The 25,000-nt window shown below is 39.1% G+C and overlaps 1 protein-coding gene across 4 annotated transcripts in view; it reads left to right on the plus strand.

The window, feature by feature from the left end:
• Positions 1 to 25,000, plus strand: part of LOC143029703 (protein-lysine N-methyltransferase SMYD4-like) — a 111,444-nt gene that overhangs the window by 34,842 nt on the left and 51,602 nt on the right. For all 4 annotated transcript variants that reach the window (XM_076192546.1, XM_076192545.1, XM_076192547.1 and 1 more), the window contains one exon: positions 8,505 to 8,629. In XM_076192546.1, coding sequence (XP_076048661.1) covers positions 8,505 to 8,629 — 125 coding nt within the window. The remainder of the gene's footprint in view (positions 1 to 8,504; positions 8,630 to 25,000) is intronic.

The raw sequence follows: 25,000 nt of genomic DNA on the forward strand, positions 1-25,000 counted from the left end.
AAATGTCAATGTAGTGGTATTAGGAGACCTTAATGCTAGGGTAGGAAATGAACCAATAAACGAAGTGGTTGGTAAGTGTGGAGTTCCGGGAAAAAATGTATTGGAGAGCTGATGGTGGAGATGTATCTTGTGTAACCATTACTATCCATCACCTACCACGCACGTGATCCACATGCTTGCAACATGGCACTACCTCCACCTCTAGCTGACCTTGCTTTCCCAGAACATACATCTAACGCAGCAGATTTCAAGACAAACAAGATAAAGATGCCCAATGTCACCAGAGAAACCCATTAAACCCCCTTTATATTACCCATAAGCTAACATATATATAACATACCTAACCATACCCACCAACCATACGACTAACCCCAATAAGTAGAACTAACTCCAAAGCCTAAGAATAGCAACTAACACTTTTACTTACGACAACCTACTAACCCCCTTTATTAACGACACCTATGTCACCAAGACAGCCAGAGCTGAGCAGGTCGATGAGCCTGCCAGCCAGGTGTGCCCTAGGTCAAGGCCTGGCACTTATTGTATATTGCCCACAGGGCCCATATATACATCTGTTGTTGATAACCCCAGATTTATTGTTAATAAATAGAAGAAAACTCCCCGTTTGGAGTTTATCTCGCCCGCATTAAGTCCACCTTATGTAACCACAACCATTATCGGTTACAATGGCGGCAGCGGTGCTCCCATGCTCTGAATAGAAACGCCGTACTCAGCCACACAACCAAGGTTACACAACCAGTCAAACTGGCGAGCGGTGCTCTCATTCCAAACACCGAAGAGACAAGCCTACTTTATACCAAGAAACACTGATTACACTCACGCCTACCATTCAGAAGGAACAGACTACGGTCTACGAAGAAGAAATCGTCTATCTTCGACTTCTCATATCTTCAATCAAGCTCCCAGAATAAAGGAATCAAGCCACTTGATTCTATTCATCTCCAAGCAACATACACGCCAACCAGCCACGCCTACCATTCAGAACAAAGTTGATGGTAGCAAATGCAGTGTTTCGGAAGAAAGTCAAGCATAAGTACAAATGGGAGAGGGTGGTGGATAGAAGGGTGGTAGATAGAGCATTAATGGACTATATAGTGGTAATCAGGAGTATAGTAGGAGAGTTAAGGATGTACATGTTCTAAGGGGAGAGAGTGGAGGAATATCAGATGATTTTTTGGTGGAAGGTAAGGTGAGAGTGGAGGATAGATGGAGAAAGAAAAAAAGGACAGAAGGTAGGGAGGTGCTTAGAGTAAACTACTTAAATGAGAAAGTAAAGGAGAAGGAGTACAAGAAGCTGAGAGAGAAGTGTGAGGGAGTGAAGGATAGAGTAGAAATAGGAGTGGAGGAGGAATGGGGATGGTTCAAGGAGGGAGTCACAAGGTGTGCAAAGATGGCGTGTGGAACAAGGAGGATGGGAAGAAATAGAAGGAAGGGTAGTGAGTGGTGGGATGAGGAAGCAAAGAAGGTTGTAGAAGAGACTGGTTACAAAACAAGACGAGGGAGTCATATGAGAGGTACAAAGAAAAGAGAAGAGAAGTAAAGCATAAGATAAAGGATGTAATGAGGAGAGCAGATGTGAAATGGAGTAAGAGTATGGCAGAAAATTTTGAAAGTAATAAAAAGGTGTTTTGGAAAGAATTTAAGAGAAGAAGAGGAGGTGAACCAAGTAAAGAAGAAAAGGTAAAATGTGCAGATGGAGAGATGATAACGGAAGAGAAGGCAGTGAGAGGAAGGTGGGCAGCGTATTTTAGGGAGTTGCTAAATGTGAAGGAGGATAGGGAAGGAAAGGTAGTTACAATGGGAAGCGCTAAGAAAATGAGAGTGATGAGTGAGGAAAATGGAGGAGAAATAAGGAAAGATGATGTGAAGGCAGTTATTAAGATGATGAGAGCAGGTAAGGCACCTGGGTTGGATGGGTGTCATGCAGAATGTCTAATAAAAAGAGGTAGAGTGATTGTGAACTGGCTGGTGTGGATATTTAATGTTTGTTTAAGAGAGGGTAGAGTGCCGGAGGACTGGAGGAGTGCCTATATAGTTCCACTATACAAGGGAAAAGGGGACAAGTGTGAGTGTAGTAGTTTCAGAGGGATCAGTTAGTTAAGTCTTGATTGAGAGGATTGGGAGAGGAAGAGAAGGAGTAATTGGTGAGGAACACTGTGGGTTTTGGACAGGTAGGGGTTGTGAAGATCAGCTTTTTGTGGTAAGACAGATATGTGAGAAAGCTTCAGGAAAAGGTAAGGATGTTTTTTGGGGCTGTATAGATTTGGAAAAGGCTTATGATAGAGTAGACAGAACGGCACTGAGGGAGGTATTGCAGCTATATAGGATAGGAGGAAAGCTTTTAAGAGCAGTCAAGAGTTTTTACGAGAGTAGTAGAGCTTGTGATAGAATTAGAAATGGAGAGAGTGAGTGATTTGAGGTAAATGCGGGACCTCGCCAGATATGTGTAATGTCGCCTTGGCTGTTCAATCCATACATGGGTGGGATGGTGCGAGAGGTAAATGCAAGGGTAATGGGTCGGGGATCGGAGATGGTTAAAGAAAATGGAGAAGAGTGGAAGATAAGCCAGTTATTGTTTACTGACGACACTGCACTTATAGCAGGATCAGAGGAGGGATTGATGAAGTTAGTGACAGAATTTGGGAAGGTGTGCGAAAGAAGTAAGTTGAAGATAAATGTGGGTAAAAGTAAGGGAATGGATGCTAAGAGGAGACTGTATGAAGGAGTGATTGTGCCAACAGCACTGTATGGGGCAGAAACATGGAACATAAGAGAGGAAGAGAGACGGAGTTTGAATGTGTTTGAGATGAGGTGTCTGAGAAGTATGATGGGGGTTACTAGGCTAGATAGAGTGAGAAAAGAGGAGGTGAGGAGAAGAACGGGGGTGGAAAGGGAGTTGGGAGATAGGGTTGATGAAAGAGTATTGGGATGGTTTGGACACATGGAAAGAATGAGTGAAGAAAGACTAGTAAAAGAGGTATGGAAGGCAGATGTGGAGGGAGTGAACATGAGGGGACGTCCTAGGATGAGGTGGATGGATGGGGTGAAGGGGGCTTTGGGGAAGAGGGGAATGTCTGTTGAGGAAGGACAGGAGAGGACAGAAGATAGGGGTGAATGGAGAATGGTTGTATATGGATGATGTTGTGATGCATGAGGTGGAATGGGCGGGGGGATGGGTTGTGAGGTAATATGTGTGAGCAGAATTTGACGCAGCCCGAAGGGATTTCTCCCCGTCTTCTCCTTTTATGCATGGGAGGACGGAGAGGGGGGGGGTCGCCGATTTAATGAAGCGACCTTGCTGTGGATGTGCTCTGTCTTGCGACACTGCTTCTGACCCAGGGCAGTGGACAAGGTGCAGGGATGACCGTCATCCGGGAGGTGCTAAGATGAGAGGGAGGGTGGAGGGGAGTGGAGTGTATTCAGGGATGGAATGGGTAGGAATGATTTTATGCCTTTTCCGGTTTGGCTACCTCCCTTGTAAGGGGGAAAAAGCCTTGGTACATGTATGTATGTAAAAGTAAGGTGATGAGATGTACAAAGGGAGAATATGGCAGCAGACTGGAAGTGACTATTAAGGAAGACAGAGTGGAGGAAGTGGATAGTTTTAGATACTTGGGTGCGAATGTGGCAGGAAAGGGAGGAATGGAAGTGGAGGCAAAATGTCGATTGAGAGGAAGTAGTAAATACCTTGGTGGATTAAAAAGTGTAATGAGAAATAGACATTTGGGAATGGATGCTAAGAGAAGATTGTGTAAAGGAGTGATTGTGCCGACAGCACTGTATGGGGCAGAAACATGTAACATAAGAGGAAGAGAGGAGCATTTTGAATGTGTTTGAGATGAGGTGCCTGAGAATTATGATAGGAGTTACTAGGCTAGACTGAGAAATGAGGAGGTGAGGAGGAGAACGGGAGTGGAAATGGAGTTGGGATATAAGGTCGAGGAAAGAGTATTAGGATGGTTTGGACACATGGAAAGAGTGTGTGAAGAAAGATTAGTAAAAGAGTTGTGGAAGGCAGAGGTGGAAGAAGTGAACATGAAGGGGCGACCAAGGATGGGATGAATGGATGGAATAAAAGGGCCAATGGGAAAGAGGGGAATGTCTGTTGAGGAAGGATGGGAGAGGACAGAAGGTAGGGGTGGATGGAGAATGGTTGTGTATGGATGATGCTGTGGTGCATGAGGGGAAGTGGGTGGGGGATGGGGGTGAGGGAGTATGTGTGAAAAATAAATTGACGCAGCCCGAAGGGATTTCTCCCCTTCTCCATTTCTGCATGATGGGACGGAGAGGGGGGTTGCCGAATTAATGAAGCGGCCTTGCTGTGGGTGTGCTGTGTCTTATGACACTGCATCTGACCCAGGTCAGTGGGCGAGATACAGGGATGACACGTCATCCAGAAGGAGCCAAGATAAGATGGAGGGAGAGGGGTGGATGGGAGTGGAGTATGTAGGAAATGGAATGGGTGTGAGTGGATTTTATGCCTTTGTTTTTTGACTGCCTTCCTGGTAAGAGGGAAAGAGCCTTTGGTATATGTATGGATGTATGTATATATATATATATATATATATATATATATATATATATATATATATATATATATATATATACATATATATGGTCGCTATTCTTTTTTTTTCCGAAGGGATCCGAGGGGATTGCAAATTACATTGGCATGATGGCTGAACTTATGCACTCATGACCTGAATGTTTCATCTCTCTGTTGCAGATATTGATGGTGTGACACTCTAAGAAAGCAATCCCTGTCATGAACGTACTTCAGAAGCAGAGATGCGTCATTGAATTCCTCCATGCAGAAAAATACGAACCAATCAACATTCACTGGCGCCTGGTGAACGTTTACGAAGCCGATGCAGTTGATGTCAGCACAGTTAGGAGATGGGTTCGTCGATTTCAGAGTGGCGACAGAGATGTGAGTGACAAAGTGCGCTCCGGACGCCCATGCACAGCCACCACCCCGGAAAACAAAGTGCGCCTCGATCAACTCATCCATGCTGATCGGCGGATAACGGTGAATGAAATGCGTGTAGAGTTGGATGTGGGTGTCAGTGCACTGGAAATGATGTTGTCATCCCTAGGATACAGCAAAGTGTGTGCTAGGTGGGTTCCACGAATGCTCACGCAGGACCAAAAGGACCACCGACGGGATGTCTGTCAGGACTTGTTGGATCGGTATGAAGCCGAAGGTGACGGATTCTTGGACCGCATCATCACTGGTAACGAGACGTGGTGTCACCATTACGAGCCGGAGTCCAAACGGCAGTCGATGGAATGGCACCACTCACACTCCCAAGCAAAGAAGAAATTGAAGACGCAGACATCTGCAGGCAAAGTGATGCGCACCGTCTTCTTGGACAGGAATGGCGTCATCCTCCTGGATTTCTTGGAACCAGGGGCGACTGTCAACTCTGACCGTTACGTTGAAACGCTGACCTAGCTGAAGGCCCGGATTGCCCGTGTAAGGCCAGAGAAAAGGGAAACATTCCGTTTGCAACACGACAACTCCAGGCCACACACAAGTTTGAAGACCACGGAATGTGTGACAAATTTTGGCTGGACTGTGTTGTTTCACCCGCCGTATAGTCCCGACCTGGCTCCGTCAGACTTCCACTTGTTCGAACCTCTGAAGGACGCATTACGTGGGCAGTGTTTCCCCGACAACAACGCCGCAATCGCAGCCGTGAAAAAAGGACCGCCTCGGCAGGCGCTGACTTTTACGACCGAGGCAACAAGGCTCTCGTTCATCGCTGGCAAAAGGTTGTTCATTTTAATGGTGCCACTCCCGTCTTCGTAGCTCTTCAACATTTTGAGTTAAAAAATAGGAGGAATTACTTTTGGAACGACCCAGGTATATATATATATATATATATATATATATATATATATATATATATATATATATATATATATATACATACACACACACACACACACACACACACACACACACACACACACACACACACACACACACACACACACACACACACATATATATATATATATATATATATATATATATATGTATGTATATATATATATATATATATATATGTGTGTGTGTGTGTGTGTGTGTGTATACACCTCGGATCTGCTGCAGTCTCTGTCGAGACAGCCAGACACCACCCTACGGCAGTGAGCTCAGAGCTCCTTATTAGCCGATCTCTGGGTAGGTCTGAGACCACTCACACACCACACACCGGGACAGCAAGGTCACAACTCCTTGACTAACGTCCCGTACCTACTCGCTGTTAGGTGAACAGGGGCTACACGTGAAAGGAGATAAACCCAACTTATCTCCGCCCGACCGGGGAATCGAACCCCGGTTCTCTGGCTTGTGAGGCCAGTGCTTTACCAATCTTTACCAATGCTTTACCAATGTGTGTGTGTGTGTGTGTGTGTGTGTGTGTGTGTGTGTGTGTGTGTGTGTGTGTGTGTGTGTGTGTGTGTGTGTGTGTGTGTGTGTGTGTGTGTGTGTGTGTGTGTGTGTTTACCTAGTTTTACCTGGTTGTATTTACCTAGTTGTATTTTACGGGAAGAGGGGCTACGCTCGTGGTGCCCCGCCTTTGTATCTCGCAGTGTCTAGTTTGCTCTTAAATTCATGAATGGTTTTAACGCACACTATTTTTTCGTCCAGTTTGTTCCAAATGTTCATCACTCTATGTGGAAAACTTTTTCTTCAGATCTCTTCTATAACTGTTTTTTTTTTCTTTCTATGTCCTCTTGTGATTCTCTTGTCCCAGTATAACAAGTCCCCTCTATCGAATGTTTCTGTGCCCTTCATGATTCTGTAGATGGTCAGTAGGTCGCCTCTCTCTCTTCTTTGTTCCAGAGTCGGTAACTCCGATTTAGGCAGTCTGTCCTCATATGACAAATTTGAAAGTGCAGGGGCCATTGTTGGCTGCTCTCTGGATTCTTTCTATTTTCTTTATTTTTTATTTATTTTTATTTTGTTGATTTATTTTTAATTATTATTATTATTATTATTATTATTATTTTATACTGGCCTTATCAGTGTGACTAATATATATTTTTTTTAATAATTTCTTCGTCCAAATATGTAAATTCCACTTTTATTGATCTTAGCAAGTTATAGGATTCTCCGACAATTTGGCAATTTTGTTTATTTGTTTATCATAGGACAAGTCGTATGAGATAATTACTCACAAATCTTTTTCAGATCCCACTTTCTTTACCTCCTTAGTTCCATTCTTATATTGTCCTAATATTCTATTTTTACTTTTTCCAGACTCCATTATGCTACACTTCTTAATATTGAAGTCCACTTCCCATTTCTGACTCCACTTCCGTACCTTATTCAGGTCTTCCTGTAGTGATTCGCAATCCGTTTAGGTTTTTACTTTCCTTAACAATTTAGCGTTGTCTGCAAAGAAGCTCATGTAACTGCACATCATCCATGTCATTCACATAAATAGTAAACATTATTAGAGCCAATACAGGTCCTTCCGGAACTTCACTGATCACCTCTTTCCAACCTGAATATTTTTCTCTGAGTACTACTCTCATCTTTCTACCAATCAGGAAGTCCTCCATCCATTTTAGTAGGTTCCCTTGTATCCCTCCTATATGTTCCAGTTTTTTTTGATAAATTTTTGTATGGTACCTTGTCGAAAGCTTTTTGTAAGTCCAAGAAAGCACAATCAGCCCATCCATCTTTTTCTTGCACTATGTCTATTAGTCTTGAGTGTGTGTGTGTGTGTGTGTGTGTGTGTGTGTGTGTGTGTGTGTGTGTGTGTGTGTGTGTGTGTGTGTGTGTGTGTGTGTGTGTGTGTGTTTATATTTCGTTGAAGAAAACAGCAATATCTACATTAATGATCTTATGGAGATTTTCAAGACGACTAACTATAGATTTGTCTTCTGTATTTAAGATAGATATCACTCACCTGAAGATCATTAATAATACTCAGGAAAAGAGAAGGTTGAAGTAAGTGCCTAGCGTTTCGTACACAATCATCCTTGCATTCATTCTATTTCAGTCACCTTCGTCCGGGCATGGGGAGGTGTATAGGAACGAGACGAATTGTAGTTGGTCGGTGACACTTCTATCCCTGAAGACAATATCTCACTGAAGAGGTGGTGAAGGAGAGGTTTAAGAGGGGATAGTAAAATTAAAAGGAACTGGGATTCTTCTCTAAGTGGAAACTGGTTTCCAGTCATAAAAGAATACTGGGCGCTCTGGCCAGAGGGATGTCGCCAAGCATTGACTGCAAGTTCTGCAGTAGAGGTGGGACCAAACGCAGTAGATTGCGTAATTGTACACTTCATCTCCTTTAGCATGGTGATTTATTTAATGCATATTTATGTATGATACTCAGTAAAGTATAGATAGTATGCCACTGCCGATAAGAAAGGATCTGTTTCATAGCGGAGCGTAACACCCTCCTCCCCCGAACTCATATACCTTACATTCTGTCAGTTAATCCTATGTGCCTCTATTCTGACAGGTGAGGTGCTCATCGTGGACAGCCCCTACGTATCTGTCTTAAGCCCGGAGCACTACGACTCGCACTGTTTGCACTGTTTTCGTCGACTACCCCCACAGCCTCTGCCCTGTTCGACCTGTGCCAAGGTACGTAAGGGGTAGCACTCAGAAGCTTGAATGTCTAATACAATACACACACACACACACACACACACACACACACACACACACACACACACACACACACACACACACACACACACACACACACACACACACACACACACACACACACACACACACACACACACACACACACACACACACACACACACAAACAAACAAACATTCTAAATCGGTGTTTACGAGGGAGAACATACAACCTAGAGATATCGAGTGGGAGGAGAAAGTCCCCCCTATGAAAGAGACAGAAGTAACAAAGAATGAAATAATGAATCACTTGAGTAATCTCGATGTCAGAAAATCGCATGGACCAAATGAAACAGAAACTAGATTTTTGAGAGAATGCAGGAATGAACTAACAAACAAAATACATAGTATAATAAGCATTTCATTGAAAGAAGGAAAAGTTCCAGAAGATTGGAAAAGAGCAAATATAGTACCTATATATAAAGGGAAAAACAAGGAAGACCCTACTAACTATAGACCGGTCTCTGTTACAAGTACGATAGCTAAAATTTGTGATACAATTATCAAAAGTAGATGGGTAAGGCATTTGGAAAAAACAATGTACTAAATCCAAGGCAATTTGGATTTAGACAAGGACGATCATGCGTCACAAACTTAATGTGTTCCTATTCAAGGCTAATAGATGTAATACAAGAAAGAGATGGATAGGCTGACTGTGCATTTCTAGACCTGAAAAAAGCTTTTGATAAGGTGCCACATAAGAAGTTGCTTAAGAAATTAGAAACTGCAGGAGGAATACAGGGCAAACTGCTGAAGTGGATTGAACACTTCTTGCATGAAAGAAAAATGAGAGTGGTGATAAGAGACAAACACTCTGATTGGGATGAAGTGATTAGTTGAAAATGAGAAGGACCTGGGAGTCATTATTATGAATAATATGTCACCTGAGAAACATATAAACAAAATTAATAAGAACAATCTAAGAGGCATTTACATACCTGGACGAAGGAATGGTGAAGAAAATACTAGTTACTTTGATAAGACCAAGATTGGAGTATACAATGACGACGTGGTCACCAAGTACAAAAAAAAAAAAAAATGTATAACAAAACTTGAAAGCATACAAAGAACATTTACGAAATTGCCACCAACACTCTCAGAACTATCATATGAAGAGAGACTAGTAAAACTTGAGCTCCATACATTAGAGCAAAGAAGAGAGAGAGGAGACTTGATAACTATTTATAGAATTATGAAAGGCGTAGAAACTATTGATAGAGAGCATCTAATAAAATGGGATAGTAGAAATACAAGAGGACATGGAAAGAAAATAAGAAATACAGTTATAGAATAGACCGAAAAAGAATAGCTTTCCCCATAGGGTAATAGACGTTTGGAACAAGTTAGATGATAATGTGATGTGTGCAAAACGATACACGAATTTAAAAACAGTCTAGATAAAACGAGATATGAAGACGGGACACCTCGAGCACAGCTCCACTTCCCGTAAAATACAACTAGGTAAATACGACTAGGTAAAACACAAACACACACACACACATACACACACACACACACAAGCTGAAATAATATCAGTATCGCAGCGCTGAGGGGTGTTACTCCAACTCTCGTGGGCGGGGAGTTGGGGGTGTGTGTGTGTGCAAGGTCATAGCATTACCCATAGATCGGACCTACGAGCTCTGAGCTCTCTTCCAGGAGGGAAATAGCTGTCGATCACGAGTCCAACACGTGATCCAAAGACCAAGTGAATACACACACACACACACACACACACACACACACACACACACACACACACACACACACACACACACACACACACACACACACACACACACACACACACACACTTTCAACGAACGGACGGCTTGAAGAACGTTCTGAAGAAAAGTGCCGATTGTGGATCCCAACGCAAAGAGAAGTGCCTTTTTGTATTTACAGGGTGGGGGGGAAATTGCTCGTGGGGTAGTGGGAAAGTAAGGAAAGAGGAGAAGGGGAGGGATTGCTGGGGAAATGGAAGGAAATGAGGAAGTAGAGGACTTGGCCCAAGCAGACCGCCGAAAAGTAAACAAACGACCGCAAGCCCAACTGGAAGACGACGAAATGTCTAATAAGAATGTAAAGATTAGAAGTATAGATAGGAACAATACAGTAGAAAGTGATGAGAATATTTTCAAGGGATTTAAAGAGGGTGGGGGGGGGCACAAACCCCCCCGACTGACAAGACTAGAGGAGAAGGTTGATAAGGTGATCGAGGACTTGGAGAGTAGGTTAGGTCATATGAACACCATTTTACAAAGGGTTGAAAGATTGGAAGAACTAGAAAAGGCGAATAAAAACTTAACTGATGAAATAGAAGACCTAAAAAGACAGTTAAGAGATGTAAAGGTGGAGAATGAGGAATTGAAGAAGAATAGTAAAGAAAACAGAGAGACAATAGCTAAAGAAGCTAAGAATTGGAAAACAACCCAAGAAGGAAATAAGGTTTCATTCACTGACATACTCAAACAGCAATTGAAAGAACATACTGAAGACTCAGTTATTAAAGTGATGAGACAAAAGGAGAATATAGTAAGAGATTTAGCAGACAAGAAGAAATGTATAATTATATTAGGAATTGAAGAGAAACACAACCCAGATAGAACCACAAGAATCAAAGAGGAAAATGAAAAAGTAAGCCAATTACTAGAATCAGTTCAGGAAGATGAACCAGAAATTATGAAACAAATCGAAGAGAAATTTAGACTCGGAAAGTATAGCACAGACAAGACCAGACCAATTAAGATTAAATTCAAGTCATAAACAACGGCAGAGAATATCTTATCCAAAACAGGGAAACTAGCAACAAGTGAACAATATAAAAAGATATGGATAAAAAGGGAAATGAATAAAGAGGAAAGAGAGGAAGAAAAGCAGAAAAGACTGGAAGCTAAGGCAAAAAACGAGAACAGAACGGAGTCAGAGAAAGAGAGATTCTATTGGAGAGTAGTGAACATGAAACTAAGGAAGTTCGACATACAAAAGAAAAACATAAGGGAAACAGAGAACACAATGGAAGTGGCAGAAAACTAAGAGTGTCTTACACAAATATAGATGGATTAATAACAGGATTGAATGAGCTGAATGATTATTTGAAGGAAAAAGAACCGGACATAATGGGAATTGTAGAAACAAAATTAAAAGGCCCACTACCACCCAACAGTGTAGGACATGATGCATACAATTATTGGATTAGAAACAGAGAGAAAAAGCAAGGGGGTGGAGTTATGTTCCTGACTAAGAAGGATATAAACGTGAAAGGTGTCATATATGGAAAGAATACAGTAGAGATGATTATGATAGAAGTAGAAGACAGAGATAAGAAGAGCAGAAAATTTGTGATAAATTATGTGCCTCCAAAAACAGCCTCATGGGAGGAGAGTGAACATAAAAGTATGTTAGAGGACACAAAGATAACATTAAATAAAATAATGGAAGATGGAGGAAGAATAGTTATAATGGGCGACTTTAATTGCAAAGAAATCTGCTGGGAAGAAATGACAGTAAAGGGTGGAGACGACTCATGGGGAAACGCTCTACTTGAGATGATTATTGACCACACAATGACACAATGGATACAGGAGAACACTAGGTATAGAAATGAAGAAGAACCATCGAGACTAGACTTATTAATTACATCTGAACCTAGAATAGTGGACAAGATTAATTATAAAACACCAATACGTAAAAGTGACCACATATTGATTGAACTGGAACTTAATGAAGAAAAATATATGAAAAGAAATGAACAACATAGAAAAGGAAGAATGATGTATGAAAAAACAAACTTTGATAAAATAAGAGAATTCTTTCAACAAGAAAACTGGGAAGAAATATACAAAGAAGAAACATCAGTGGAAGAGAAATGGAATATTTTGACAAAAATTTACAAAAAAGGAGTGGAAAAGTATGTCCCAAGACAAAAACAAGAAAAAGAATATGTAAAATGCTGGTACAACAAAAGTTGTAGGGAGTTAAAAGACAAAAGAGACAAAGCCTGGACCAGATGGAAAAAAGACAGAAGACCTGAAAAATGGAAAATATATACCGGTTATAGAAAGGAATATGTACAAACGTGCAGAGAGGAAAAGAGAAAATATGAAAAAGATGTCATAGAAAAATGTAAAGATCAACCAAACCTATTCTACAGATTTGTAAACAATAAACTGAAAAACAAACAGGACTTGGAGAAATTAGGACAAGGGGGAGTTGAATACACTGAGGAAATGGAAATGGCGGAAATTATGAACAAACATTTTAAATCAGTGTTTACAAGGGAGAACATACAACCTGAAGAGATTGAATGGAAAGAGAAAGTCCCCCCTATAGAAGAAATAGAAGTATCAAAGAATGAAATATTGATACACTTGAGTAATCTTGATGTCAGAAAATCGCATGGACCAGATGATATAGCAAACTGGATTCTGAAAGAATGCAGGAATGAACTGGCAGACAAAATACATAGCATAATAAGCAGTTCCTTGAAAGAAGGAAAAGTTCCAGAAGATTGGAAAAAAGCAAATATAGTACCTATATATAAAGGAGGAAATAAAGAAGAACCTACCAACTATAGACCAGTCTCTCTAACAAGTACAATAGCAAAAATTTGTGAAAGAATTATCAAAAGTAGATGGGTAAAATACTTGGAAAAAAACAACGTACTAAATCCAAGGCAATTTGGATTCAGACAAGGACGATCATGCGTCACCAATTTAATATGTTTCTATTCAAGGCTAATAGATATAATACAAGAAAGAGATGGATGGGCGGATTGTGCATTTCTAGACCTAAAAAAAGCTTTTGACAAAGTACCACATAAGAAGTTGCTTAATAAACTAGAATCTGAAGGAGGAATACAAGGTAAATTACTAAATTGGATGGAGGACTTTTTGCAAGAAAGAAAAATGAGAGTAGTGATAAGAAACCAGCACTCAAAATGGGATGAAGTAATAAGCGGTGTTCCGCAGGGAACAGTTCTGGCCCCAATAATGTTTGCTATATATATTAATGATATGGATGAAGGAATAGAAAGTTATATGGGCTTCTTTGCAGATGATGCCAAACTACTGAAAAGAGTGAAAACTGAAGAAGATTGTGAATTGGTGTTTTATATTCAATTTTGTCCACTATTCTAGGTTCAGATGTAATTATTAAGTCTAGTCTCCATGGTTCTTCTTCATTTCTATACCTAGTGTCATTGTATGGTCAGTAATCATCTCAAGTAGAGCGTTTCCCCATGAGCCGTCTCCACCCTTTACTGTCATCTCTTCCCAGCAGATTTCTTTGCAATTAAAGTCGCCCATTATAACTATTCTTCCTCCATCTTCCATTATTTTATTTAATGTTATCTTTGTGTCCTCTAACATACTTTTATGTTCACTCTCCTCCCATGAGGCTGTTTTCGGAGGCACATAATTTATCACAAATTTTCTGCTCTTCTTATCTCTGTCTTCCACTTCTATCATAATCATCTCTACTGTATTCTTTCCATATATGACACCCTTCACGTTTATATCCTTCTTAGTCAGGAACATAACTCCACCCCCTTGCTTTTTCTCTCTGTTTTTAATCCAATAATTATATGCATCATGTCCTACACTGTTGGGTGGTAGTGGGCCTTTTAATTTTGTTTCTACAATTCCCATTATGTCCGGTTCTTTTTCTTTCAAATAATCATTCAGCTCATTCAATCCTGTTATTAATCCATCTATATTTGTGTAAGACACTCTTAGTTTTCTGTCACTTCCATTGTGTTCTCTGTTTCCCTTATGTTTTTCTTTTGTATGTCGAACTGCCTTAGTTTCATATTCACTACTCTCCAATAGAATCTCTCTTTCTCTGACTCCGTTCTGCTCTTGTTTTTTTTTCTTAGCTTCAAGTCTTTTCTACTTTTCTTCCTCTCTTTCCTCTTTATTCATTTCCCTTTTTATCCATACCTTTTTATATTGTTCACTTGTTGCTAGTTTCCCTGTTTTGGATAAGATATTCTCTGCCGTCGTTTGCGACCTGAATTTAATCTTAATTGGTCTGGTCTTATCTGTACTATACTTTCCGAGCCTGAATTTTTCCTCAATTTCCTTCATAATTTCTGGTTCATCTTCCTGAACTAGTTTTAGTAAACTGCTTACTTTTTCATTTTCCTCATTGGTTCTTGAGGTTCTATCTGGGTTATGTTTCTCTTCCATTCCTAATATAATTATACATTTCTTTTTGTCAGCTAAGTCTCTTACTATATTCTCCTTCTGTCTCATCACTTTAATAACTGAGTTTTCAGTTTGTTCTCTCATTTGCTGTTTAATTATATCAGTAAATGCAACTTTACTGTTTTCTTTTATCGACTTCCATCCCTCTCTGTTTTCTTTACTATTCCTCTTCAATTCCTCATTCTCCACCTTTACTTCTTTTAACTGTCTTTTCAGGTTTTCTATTTCATCAGTTAAGTTTTTGTTCGCCTTCTCTAGTTCTTCCAATTTTTCAACCCTTTGTAGAATATTGTTAACATGACCGAACCTACGCTCCAAGTCCTCGATCATCTTATCGACCTTCTCTTCTAGTCTTGTCAGTCGGGGGGTGGGGGGGGGTGTTGTGTCCCCCCCCCTCTTTAAATCCCTGGAAAATATTCTCATCACTTTCTACTGTATTGCTCTTCTCTATACTTCTAATCTTTATATTTTTATTAGACATTTCATCGTCGCTCAGCTGATCGGGGGGCCTTTTGTTTACCTTTCGCCTGTCTGCCTGGGCCAAGTCTACTCCTTCCTCATTTCCTTCCATTTCCCTCAGCAATCCCTTCCCTTCTCCTCTTTCCCTACTTTCCTACTACCCCACGAGCAATTTCCCCCCACCCTGTAAATACAATAGGCACTTCTCTTTGCGTTGGGATCCACAAAACTTAAATTTTCTTCAGAACGTCTTCTAAGCCGTCCGATCGTTGAAGTGTGTGTGTATTTACCTAGTTGTATTTACCTAGTTGTATTTTACGGGAAGGGGAGCTATGCTCGTAGAATCCCGTCTTCATATTTCATTTTATCTAAACTATTTTTAAATTCATGTATTGTTTTTGCACACACCACTTTCTCATCTAACTTGTTCCAACTCTCTATTACTCTGTGAGGAAAGCTGTTCTTTTTCAAGTCTCTTCTATAGCTGTCTTTTTTTTATTTTCTTTCCGTGTCCTCTTGTATTTCTGTCATCCCATTTTATCAGATTCTCTCTATCAGTAATTTCTATGCCTTTCATGATTCTGTAAATAGCTATCAAATCTCCTCTCTCTCTTCTTTGCTCTAGTGTCTGTAGTTCAAGTTTTTGTAGTCTCTCTTCATATGATAGTTTTGAGAGTGTTGGTGCCAGTTTTGTAATTGCTCTTTGTATTCTTTCAATTTTTTTTATACATTTTTTTTGTACTTGGTGACCATATCGTTGCTGCATATTCCAATCTTGGTCTTATCAGGGTGATTAGGATTTTCTTCACCATTTCTTCATCCAGGTATGTAAATGCAACTTTGATTGTTCTTATTAAATTATAAGTTTCTCCAAAAATCTTATTTATATGTTTCTCAGGTGACATATTATTCATAACAATGACTCCCAGGTCCTTCTCATTTTCTACTTTTTTTATTCCTTCTTCTCCCAATTTATATGCTCCTGTTATTCTGTTTTTGCTTTTTCCAAATTCCATTATACTAAACTTTTTTGTATTGAACTCCATCTCCCACTTCCTACTCCATTCCTGTACTTTATTTAGATCTCTCTGTAGTGATTCACAATCTTCTTCAGTTTTCACTCTTTTCAGTAGTTTTGCATCATCTGCAAAGAAGCCCATATAGCTTTCTATTCCTTCATCCATATCATTAATATATATAGCAAACATTATTGGGGCCAGAACTGTTCCCTGCGGAACACCGCTTATTACTTCATCCCATTTTGAGTGCTGGTTTCTTATCACTACTCTCATTTTTCTTTCTTGCAAAAAGTCCTCCATCCAATTTAGTAGTTTTCCCTGTATTCCTCCTTCAGTTTCTAATTTCTTAAGCAACTTCTTATGTGGTACTTTGTCAAAAGCTTTCTTTAGATCTAAAAATGCACAATCCGCCCATCCATCTCTTTCTTGTATTATATCTATTAGCCTTGAATAGAAACATATTAAATTGGTGACGCATGATCGTCCTTGTCTGAATCCAAATTGCCTTGGATTTAACACTTTATTTTTTTCTAAATATTTTACCCATCTACTTTTGATAATTCTTTCACAAATTTTTGCTATTGTACTTGTTAGAGAGACTGGTCTATAGTTGGTAGGTTCTTCTTTATTTCCTCCTTTATATATAGGTACTATATTTGCTTTTTTCCAATCTTCTGGAACTTTTCCTTCTTTCAAGGAACTATTTAGTATGCTATGTATTTTGTCTGCCAGTTCATTCCTGCATTCTTTCAGAATCCAGTTTGCTATTTCATCTGGTCCATGTGATTTTCTGACATCAAGATTACTCAAGTGTGTTAATATTTCAATCTTTGTTACTTCTATTTCTTCCATAGGGGGGACTTTCTCTTTCCATTCGTTCTCTTCAGGTTGTATATTCTCCCTTGTAAACACTGATTTAAAGTGTTTGTTCATAATTTCCGCCATTTCCATTTCCTCAGTGTATTCAACTCCCTCCTGTCTTAATTTCTCCAAGTCTTGTTTGTTTTTCAGTTTATTGTTTAGAAATCTGTAGAATAGTTTCGGTTGATCTTTACACTTTTCTATGATATCTTTTTCATATTTTCTCTTTTCCTCTCTGCACATTTGTACATATTCATTTCTATAACAGGTATATATTTTCCATTTTTCAGGTCTTCTGTCTTTTTTCCATTTGATCCAGGCTTTGTCTCTTTTGTCTTTTAACTCCCTACAGCTTTTGTTGTACCAGCATTTTACATATTCTTTTTCTTGTTTTTGTCTTGGGACATACTTTTCCACTCCTTTTTTGTAAATTTTTGTCAAAATATTCCATTTCTCTTCCACTGATGTTTCTTCTTTGTATATTTCTTCCCAGTTTTCCTTTTGAAAGAATTCTCTTATTTTATCAAAGTTTGTTTTTTCATACATCATTCTTCCTTTTCTATATTGTTCATTTCTTTTCATATATTTTTCTTCATTAAGTTCCAGTTCAATCAATATGTGGTCACTTTTACTTATTGGTGTTTTATATTCAATTTTGTCCACTATTCTAGGTTCGGATGTAATTACTAGGTCTAGTCTCGATGGTTCTTCTTCATTTCTATACCTAGTGTTCTCCTGTATCCATTGTGTCATTGTATGGTCAGTAACCATCTCAAGTAGAGCGTTTCCCCATGAGTCGTCTCCACCCTTTACTGTCATTTCTTCCCAGCAGATTTCTTTGCAATTAAAGTCGCCCATCATAACTATTTTTCCTCCCTCTTCCATTATCTTGTTTAATGTTATCTTTGTTTCCTCTAACATACTTTTATGTTCACTCTCTTCCCATGAGGCTGTTTTCGGGGGCACATAATTTATCACAAACTTTCTGCTCTTCTTATCTCTGTCTTCTACTTCCATCATTATCATCTCTACTGTATTCTTTCCATATGTGACACACTTCACGTTTATATCCTTCTTAGTCAGGAACATAACTCCACCCCCTTGCTTTTTCACTCTGTTTCTAATCCAATAATTATATGCATCATGTCCTACACTGTTGGGTGGTAGTGGGCCTTTTAATTTTGTTTCTACAATTCCCATTATGTCTGGTTCTTTTTCTTTCAAATAATCATTCAGCTCATTCAATCCTGTTATTAATCCATCTATATTTGTGTAAGACACTCTTAGTTTTCTGCCACTTCCATTGTGTTCTCTGTTTCCCTTTTGTTTTTCTCTTGTATGTCGACTTTCTTTAGTTTCATATTCACTACTCTCCAATAGAATCTCTCTTTTTCTGACTCCGTTCTTATCTCGTTTTTTCCTTTGCTTCAAGTCTTTTCTGTTTTTCTTCCTCTCTTTCCTCTTTATTCATTTCCCTTTTTATCCATACCTTTTTATATTGTTCACTTGTTGCTAGTTTCCCTGTTTTGGATAAGATATTCTCAGCCGTAGTTTGTGACCTGAATTTAATCTTGATTGGTCTGGTCTTGTCTGTACTATATTTCCCTAGCCTGAATTTCTCTTCGATTTGTTTCATTATTTCTGGTTCATCTTCCTGAACTAATTCTAGTAAATTTCTTACTTTTTCATTTTCCTCTTTGATTCTTGTGGTTCTATCTGGGTTATGTTTCTCTTCCATTCCTAATATAATCATACATTTCTTTCTGTCTGCTAAGTCTCTTACTATATTCTCCTTCTGTCTCATCACTTTAATAACTGAGTTTTCAGTTTGTTCATTCATTTGCTGTCTGATTATGTCAGTGAATGCAACTTTGCTATTTTCTTGAATTTTTTCCAACCCTCCTTGTTCTCCTTATTATTCTCCTTTAAGACTTTATTCTCCTCTTTTACTTCTTTTAACTGTTTTTTTAATTCTTCAATTTCCTTAGTTAAGTTTTTGTTCGCCTTCTCTAGTTCTTCCAATTTTTCAACTCTCCGTATAATGTTGTTAACATGACCGAACCTACGCTCCAAGTCCTCGATCATCTTATCGACCTTCTCTTCTAGTCTTGTCAGTCGGGGGGGGGGGGGGGTTTGTGTCCCCCCCCACCCTCTTTAAATCCCTGGAAAATATTCTCATCACTTTCTACTGTATTGCTCTTATCTATACTTCTAATCTTTACATTTTTATTAGACATTTCATCGTCGCTCAGCTGGTCGGGGGGTCGTTTGTTTACCTTTCGCCTGTCTGCCTGGGCCAAGTCTACTCCTTCCTCATTTCCTTCCATTTCCCTCAGCAATCCCTCCCCTTCTCCTCTTTCCCTACTTTCCCACTACCCCACGAGCAATTTCCCCCCCACCCTGTAAATACAATAGGCACTTCTCTTTGCGTTGGGATCCACGAAACTTCAATTTTCTTCAGAACGTCTTCTAAGCCGTCCGTTCGTTGAAGTGTGTGTGTGTGTGTGTGTATTTACCTAGTTGTATTTACCTAGTTGTATTTTACGGGAAGGGGAGCTATGCTCGTGGGGTCCCGTCTTCATTTCTCATTTTATATAAACAATTTTTAAATTCATGTATTGTTTTTGCACACACCACTTTCTCATCTAACTTGTTCCAACTGTCTATTACTCTGTGTGGAAAGCTGTTCTTTTTCAAATCTCTTCTATAGCTGTCTTTTTTTTATTTTCTTTCCGTGTCCTCTTGTATTTCTGTCATCCCATTTTATCAGATTCTCTCTATCAGTAATTTCTATGCCTTTCATGATTCTGTAAATAGCTATCAAATCTCCTCTCTCTCTTCTTTGCTCTAGTGTCTGTAGTTTAAGTTTTTGTAGTCTCTCTTCATATGATAGTTTTGAGAGTGTTGGTGCCAGTTTTGTAATTGCTCTTTGTATTCTTTCAAGTTTTTTTATACATTTTTTTGTACTTGGTGACCATATTGTTGCTGCATATTCCAATCTTGGTCTTATCAGGGTGATTAGGATTTTCCTCACCATTTCTTCATCCAGGTATGTAAATGCCACTTTGATTGTTCTTATTAAATTATAAGTTTCTCCAAAAATCTTATTTATATGTTTTTCAGGTGACATATTATTCATAACAATGACTCCCAGGTCCTTCTCATTTTCTACTTTTTTTTATTCCCTCTTCTCCCAAATTATATGCTCCTGTTATTCTGTTTTTGCTTTTTCCAAATTCCATTATACTACACTTTTTTGTATTGAACTCCATCTCCCACTTCTTACTCCATTCCTGTACTTTATTTAGATCTCTCTGTAGTGATTCACAATCTTCTTCAGTTTTCACTCTTTTCAGTAGTTTTGCATCGTCTGCAAAGAAGCTCATATAGCTTTCAATTCCTTCATCCATATCATTAATATATATAGCAAACATTATTGGGGCCAGGACTGTTCCCTGCGGGACACCGCTTATTACTTCATTCCATTTTGAGTGCTGGTCTCTTATCACTACTCTCACTTGCAAAAAGTCTTCAATCCAATTTATTAATTTACCTTGTATTCCTCCTTCATATTCTAATTTCTTAAGCAACTTCTTATGTGGTACTTTGTCAAAAGCTTTTTTTTAGGTCTAGAAATGCACAATCAGCCCATCCATCTCTTTCTTGTATTATATCTATTAGCCTTGAATAGAAACATATTAAATTGGTGACGCATGATCGTCCTTGTCTGAATCCAAATTGCCTTGGATTTAGTACGTTGTTTTTTTCCAAGTATTTTACCCATCTATTTTTGATAATTCTTTCACAAATTTTTGCTATTGTACTTGTTAGAGAGACTGGTCTATAGTTGGTAGGTTCTTCTTTATTTCCTCCTTTATATATAGGTACTATATTTGCTTTTTTCCAATCTTCTGGAACTTTTCCTTCTTTCAAGGAACTGCTTATTATGCTATGTATTTTGTCTGCCAGTTCATTCCTGCATTCTTTCAGAATCCAGTTTGCTATTTCATCTGGTCCATGTGATTTTCTGACATCAAGATTACTCAATTGTATCAATATTTCATTCTTTGATACTTCTATTTTTTCTATAGGGGGGGCTTTCTCTTTCCATTCAATCTCTTCAGGTTGTATGTTCTCCCTTGTAAACACTGATTTAAAATGTTTGTTCATAATTTCCGCCATTTCCATTTCCTCAGTGTATTCAACTCCCCCTTGTCTTAATTTCTCCAAGTCCTGTTTGTTTTTCAGTTTATTGTTTACAAATCTGTAGAATAGTTTTGGTTGATCTTTACATTTTTCTATGACGTCTTTTTCATATTTTCTCTTTTCCTCTCTGCACGTTTGTACATATTCATTTCTATAACTGGTATATATTTTCCATTTTTCAGGTTTTCTGTCTTTTTTCCATCTGGTCCAGGCTTTGTCTCTTTTGTCTTTTAACTCCCTACAACTTTTGTTGTACCAGCATTTTACATATTCTTTCTCTTGTTTTTGTCTTGGGACATACTTTTCCACTCCTTTTTTGTAAATTTTTGTCAAAATATTCCATTTCTTTTCCACTGATGTTTCTTCTTTGTATATTTCTTCCCAGTTTTCCTTTTGAAAGAATTCTCTTATTTTATCAAAGTTTGTTTTTTCATACATCATTCTTCCTTTTCTATATTGTTCATTTCTTTTCATATATTTTTCTTCATTAAGTTCCAGTTCAATCAATATGTGGTCACTTTTACCTATTGGTGTTTTATATTCAATCTTGTCCACTATTCTAGGTTCAGATGTAATTAATAAGTCTAGTCTCGATGGTTCTTCTTCATTTCTATACCTAGTGTTCTCCTGTATCCATTGTGTCATTGTGTGGTCAATAATCATCTCAAGTAGAGCGTTTCCCCATGAGTCATCTCCACCCTTTACTGTCATTTCTTCCCAGCAGATTTCTTTGCAATTAAAGTCGCCCATCATAACTATTCTTCCTCCATCTTCCATTATTTTATTTAATGTTATCTTTGTGTCCTCTAACATACTTTTATGTTCACTCTCCTCCCATGAGGCTGTTTTTGGAGGCACATAATTTATCACAAACTTTCTGCTCTTCTTATCTCTGTCTTCCACTTCTATCATAATCATCTCTACTGTATTCTTTCCATATATGACACCTTTCACGTTTATATCCTTCTTAGTCAGGAACATAACTCCACCCCCTTGCTTTTTCTCTCTGTTTCTAATCCAATAATTGTATGCATTATGTCCTACACTGTTGGGTGGTAGTGGGCCTTTTAATTTTGTTTCTACAATTCCCATTATGTCCGGTTCTTTTTCTTTCAAATAATAATTCAGCTCATTCAATCCTGTTATTAATCCATCTATATTTGTGTAAGACACTCTTAGTTTTCTGCCACTTCCATTGTGTTCTCTGTTTCCCTTATGTTTTTCTCTTGTATGTCGACTTTCTTCAGTTTCATATTCACTACTCTCCAATAGAATCTCTCTTTTTCTGACTCCGTTCTTATCTCGTTTTTTTCCTTTGCTTCAAGTCTTTTCTGTTTTTCTTCCTCTCTTTCCTCTTTATTCATTTCCCTTTTTATCCATACCTTTTTATATTGTTCACTTGTTGCTAGTTTCCCTGTTTTGGATAAGATATTCTCAGCCGTAGTTTGTGACCTGAATTTAATCTTGATTGGTCTGGTCTTGTCTGTACTATATTTCCCTAGCCTGAATTTCTCTTCGATTTGTTTCATTATTTCTGGTTCATCTTCCTGAACTAATTCTAGTAAATTTCTTACTTTTTCATTTTCCTCTTTGATTCTTGTGGTTCTATCTGGGTTATGTTTCTCTTCCATTCCTAATATAATTATACATTTCTTTTTGTCTGCTAAATCTCTTACTATATTCTCCTTCTGTCTCATCACTTTAATAACTGAGTTTTCAGTTTGTTCATTCATTTGCTGTCTGATTATGTCAGTGAATGCAACCTTGCTATTTTCATGAATTTTTTTCCAACCCTCCTTGTTCTCCATATTATTCTCCTTTAAGACTTTATTCTCATCTTTTACTTCTTTTAACTGTTGTTTTAATTCTTCAATTTCCTTAGTTAAGTTTTTGTTCGCCCTCTCTAGTTCTTCCAATTTTTCAATTCTTCGTATCATACTGTCAACATTACCGAACCTACGCTCCAAGTCCTCGTTCATCTTATCGACCTTCTCTTCTAGTCTTGTCAGTCGGGGGGGGGGGGGGTTGTGTCCCCCCCACCCTCTTTAAATCCCTTGAAAATATTCTCATCACTTTCTACTGTATTGCTCCTATCTATACCTCTAATCTTCACATTCCTATTAGACATGTCGTCATCCTCCAGCTCGTCTTGCGGTCGTTTGTCCACCTTTCGGCGGCCCGTCAGGGCCAATTCCTCCACCTCCTCATTACCTTCCATTTCCCCAGCAATCCCTCCCCCTCTCCTCTTTCCTTACTTTCCCACTACCCCACGAGCAATTTCCCCCCACCCTGCAAATACAAAAAGGCACTTCTCTTTGCGTTGGGATCCACAATCTGCACTTTTCTTCAGAACGTTCTTCAAGCCGTCCGTTCGTTGAAAGTGTGTGTGTGTGTGTGTGTGATTCACCATGATCTTGTATCATGTGTTGGACTTGTAATAGACAGCTATTTCCCTCCCGGAAGAGATCTCAGAGCCTGTATGACCGACCTATGGGTAATGCTGTGACCCTACATGCACACACACCCCGAACTCCCTGCCCACGAGAGTTGGAGTAATAATCCACAGCGCAGCGATACTGAAATTATTTCAGCCCTGGTCGGGATGCGAACCCGGACCGCCATAGTAGCAACCGGGAACTCTGCCAACTACGCCACGAGTTGTGTGATTCATCATGGTCTTGGATTGTGTGTTGGACTCGTCATCGACAGCTATTTCCCTCCCGGAGGAGATTTCTTATCTTGTATGACCGATCTATGGGTAATGCTGTGAGCTTACACGCACACACACACCCAACTCCCCGCCCACGAGAATTGGAGTAACAACTCACAGGGCAGCGATACTGAAATTATTTCAGCCCTGGGCGGGATTCGAACCCGGACTTCCGTTCGAATCCCGCCCAGGACTGAAATAATTTCAGTATCGCTGCGCGCGCGTGTGTATGTGTGTGTGTATTCAAATTTTTCCATTCTCCGCACATACCTCTCTCATATCCTTTCCCGTCCCTACTCAACGGAACAAGGCATCCTTCACCCCATCCATTCCATCTATTTCATTCTCGGTCTTCCCCTCAACTTCATTCCATCTACCTCTGTCTTCCACACTCTTTTTACAAATCTTCAATTACTCTCTTCATATGCCCAAATCATCCCCGCTCTCAGCCTCACCTTATTCCTCGCTCTATTCAACCTCGTAACCCCAACATAGTTCTCAAACACTTCATCTCAAATCAATTTAAATATATTCTTTCGTTCCATTCCATGTCTCTGTCCCGTACGGTGTCGTAGGCACAATCACCCTTTCATATATTTTTCTCTTTGCGTCCTTCCCCAGATAGTTATTTCTCGTGACAGTTTTCAATCCCCCAAGACAATGACTTGCTTCTTTGAATCTACAGTTTGCCTCCACCCGCACTCTATTATTCCTTACTACATGTGTCACTGAATAATTAAATTTATCAACCTCTTCCAGCCTTTTTATGACTTACCTCCAACTCCCTGCCACCCTCACCCTTTGTAATGTCACCCCTTAATTTTACCTACAGTTGATACCTTCTCTTTAA

The sequence above is a fragment of the Oratosquilla oratoria genome, chromosome 11, assembly GCF_046742065.1.
Source record: "Oratosquilla oratoria isolate Oo_2021 chromosome 11, ASM4674206v1, whole genome shotgun sequence".
NCBI lineage: Eukaryota > Metazoa > Arthropoda > Malacostraca > Stomatopoda > Squillidae > Oratosquilla > Oratosquilla oratoria.